General features: G+C 43.5%; 1 protein-coding gene across 1 annotated transcript in view; it reads right to left on the bottom strand.

The window, feature by feature from the left end:
* Positions 1–1,516, bottom strand: part of LOC101585899 (DNA (cytosine-5)-methyltransferase 3B-like) — a 4,183-nt gene extending 2,667 nt beyond the window's left edge. The window contains 1 exon segment of the mRNA XM_012517489.2: positions 1,501–1,516. Coding sequence (XP_012372943.2) covers positions 1,501–1,516 — 16 coding nt within the window.
* Positions 1,517–3,530: the final 2,014 nt, after the last annotated feature.

Below are 3,530 nucleotides of genomic sequence, written 5' to 3'. Positions count from 1 at the left end.
GCGAGCCAGCGGGCCGGTGCTGTCGTCGGGGCCTGGGCGCCGGGCGTCGGAGGGGCAGGGCGGCTGCCGCGGAGGCGGCGCGCGGGCTGGCTGCAGAACAGCTTTACTTCTTATATTTTGTTTTGATACTTTTCTGCTGGATGGTTAAGACCAAGGTAAAGCAGGACCTATGCCACAAGAGTTGTAGCTTTTGGGTCTGATAAGGTCAGTGAAATACCCTCAGGATTTATCCTGAGATCCTGTACCTCAGATTGTAGAGCCTTTGTCAGTGTCAGCCTGTGGATGAGTCATGGCCATTGCTTGGCCACACATTGAATCTTGAACCTGCTGTGTACTAACTGTTGGGAGTGAGAAAAGCCAAGTGGAACTGAAATTATCCTTTTCTCTGGTCAAGATCATACATGCAATCAATATCTGGCAGGAATGGTAGAGATTTGAAGTAACTTACAAGACCCGAATGATATAACATCCCTGTTGTCTGCAGCAGCCTGACCATAACTTGTTGGATTCTGATGGAAAGTAGTGGACATTTAACCATGGTAAATTCAGGCCACCTGACCTGCTGAAGTTTGTTAGATGTGATTGGAAGACATAATCTTGACCCAAGCACATCATGTGCAACTGGAAATCATCATCTCCAGCAATGACTGCAGGTCCTTGGCAGAAACACCAGACTGGCAACATCTTGAAACCTATTCCATGTGTACACAACAGGCCATTTCCAAATCTTGCTCAATAGAAAATCTCCATATCACAAGTCAGACAATGGCATTCAACATTTGCATTCCTAACATGGAACAGAAACTCTTCTGTGTGTTGGCTTTGAGAGATCTGCCCTGTTTCTCTTCTAAGGTGTTTTATCCCAAGAGCTCCCTAGATTTGTGATGGATCAGTTTGTTTGGCAGTAAAACTTTTTTATTCAGGCATCAAATTTTGGCCTAAAGTTCTTATTTTTATTTCATCACCAAATATAAAACCCATCATGACTATTGAAGCAGATATGCTATTCTTATTGGCAGAAGACTGACATAGTCTCTAGTAGATAATATATGAATGCCAGTCTGGCAATTGTGAAATGAAGCAAAGTCAGCTTGGACATTCTGAAGAATGTCACATTGATTTGCTGTATTAGTGACAACATAGTAATTGAACTAGATGAACAAAGAAAAGCTGAGAAGTGTTGGTTTGCTATGTGTCCAGGAACCTGGACATAAATCCTATGAAGATACAGCATTCTTCTACAAGAAAAATTTTTGATTTTCAGTGGTCAAAGGCATATTGGAATGCATCTTCTGTAGAGTAACAGGTGGTTTTTGCATCTCCTAGTAGAAGTGACATAATGCTTGGTGGATTCTCTTAGTTCTTCAGGTGACACATGCCACATTGGGTAATGCTAGCTTGATCCAGTTATTGAGAATAAAGAAAGTTGACAATTTCTAGTGGGGCCCAGAGCATGAAAAGACTGTGAAGCAGATCCAGACTGTATTGTAAGAAGCCTACTGGTTGAATCATCCATGCTGGTAGATGCAATAGAGCTAGCAATTGGCAGCCAGTGACAGAGACTGACTGATGGAAAATAGCCATTAATTCTGATACTTGGCTATTTAATACCTCATTGGTACCCTGAGCCTGATACCACCATAAGCACATGGCTTAGTAGGCAGAGCTCCAGCCTTGTCCTAGATCCCACTCTCCATGCCTTTGTGAGGGATCTCCCTCAGAGATGTTTTCCTGTCAGTAGTAAGGAAAGTGGAAAGCTCAGGTGTGCTGACTCGTAATAGAAAAATGTTAATAGTCTTGATATGGCTCATCCAGTGAGTCATTCATTTCTGCCGTCACCAGGGGCTCACTGAGACTTCTTTGGGAATGGCCACTGTGGCACTGAGGTGTCTTGGAAAACTAGGCACTTCCATTCTCATAGTACTCAGGCTTGGTGTCGGTGTAAGAGGAAGGGAAAGTGGAAGAGAGTCAATAGATAATTACAACATTGTGGGATAAGTGGGCATAAGTGTAGGATATTGGGTAAACTTGGAGGAGGCTCCCCTGATCCAGGATGAGGAGGTGAGGTGGTGGGGGGAGATAGGTGGAGCAAACTAGGGGAGCTTGATGTGGTTCTGAGAGGCTAGCACCAAGGTGGGGATGGTTTGCTGGGAGGATAGTCCTTAGGCTCTAGAGTCCTTCCTATTAGTAGCTCCTGCTGTCAGGCAGCTGTCCCTTGAGCTGTAGCAGTGGGTCAGGGCCTGGCCCATTTCATTAGGGTGGTTTGTTTCCAGATTCATCTCCTAAGCCCTATTAAGTCTCTTACTTAGTGAGGAAGCAGCAAATCAAGATGACATTTCAAAAACGGTGGCTTGGCTTGTTCCTGGAGGAACAGCTAAATCCTCACCCATATTAAATACCCTCTCAACAGCAGTGGCTGGGCCATTTAGGAAAATTAAAAGGTAAGAGAGGAACACAGAGTGGGGAGATTAAAAACAAGTGTAATAGTGTTTCCAGTCCTGTGGCAATTAAGAGACCTCACATATGGCCTTTTCAGTTTATCCTTCTCTTGGCTTATCCTGCATCTGCATCCATTCAGGGGTTGGTCATTATGAAAGTGGTTTTGCAAAGAGGTACTCGGGTTTCCAGCTCTCTATCATTAGGCCAGCCCAGGTACTTGGCTGATGGCCCAAAACTGCGTGTCTCATAGCACATGTGCTCCAGAGACTTTGTACTGAGAAAAATCACCCTGTAGAGAGATTTCTACACGGCAGTGGATTTCAAGGTCTGTGTTTACTCAAGTAAAGATAATGCATGGCAAAGGGACTGGCTGACAAGACAGTTCACCTCTACTGTTGATCAAATGGTGCTAACACAGAAGAACAGCATAGTGCCATTTTAGCTCATTGGATTAAAAAGCTAAAGAGAACACAACACTGCCTAGGGTGTAGTAAGCAGGGCATCAGTGTGCATTACTGTTGCAAGTACAGGAAGATGCTAATATTTTGGGTAGCATTTAGCCCACCTGTGTCAATAATATTCTTTTTTTTTTTTTTTTTTCAGAACCGGGGATTGAACTCAGGCCCTTACACCTGCCAGGCAAGCACTTATTCTACTGAGCTATCTCCCTGGCTCCTTGTGTCAGTATTTTTAATGTGTATTAAAAACTCAAAAAATGTTGCAAAAGTTGGTATACTAATTCTGCTTCTAAAAATAATTACCAGAAATATGGACAAGGAATTGGGCAAGAGGGACCGGGAAGATAGCTCAGTTGAATAAGTGCTTGCCTGGCAAGTGCAAGGGCCTGAGTTCAATCCCTGGTTCCAAAAAAAAAAAAAAAAAAAAAAAAGGAACTGGGCAAGAATATGCATATTACAATGTAATTTCTAGTATTAAAAAAGAGAAGCAAGGCTTGGAGTGCCTGTCATTCTGGTCTTCTGAATATGGGCTGCTTGCCATGACATGCCAGTTGCTGCTATGATGTCTCTTGGGTAGATGGTTGTTCAAAAAGAAGGGGGTGGTGAATGAAAGCAAGAGACAGGAAAAGGAAT

The sequence above is a fragment of the Octodon degus genome, unplaced genomic scaffold, assembly GCF_000260255.1.
Source record: "Octodon degus isolate 3935 unplaced genomic scaffold, OctDeg1.0 scaffold00008, whole genome shotgun sequence".
Classification (NCBI taxonomy): Eukaryota; Metazoa; Chordata; class Mammalia; order Rodentia; family Octodontidae; genus Octodon; species Octodon degus.
Note: the sequence above shows the minus strand (reverse complement) of the source record. Positions and strands in the feature narration are given on the sequence as shown.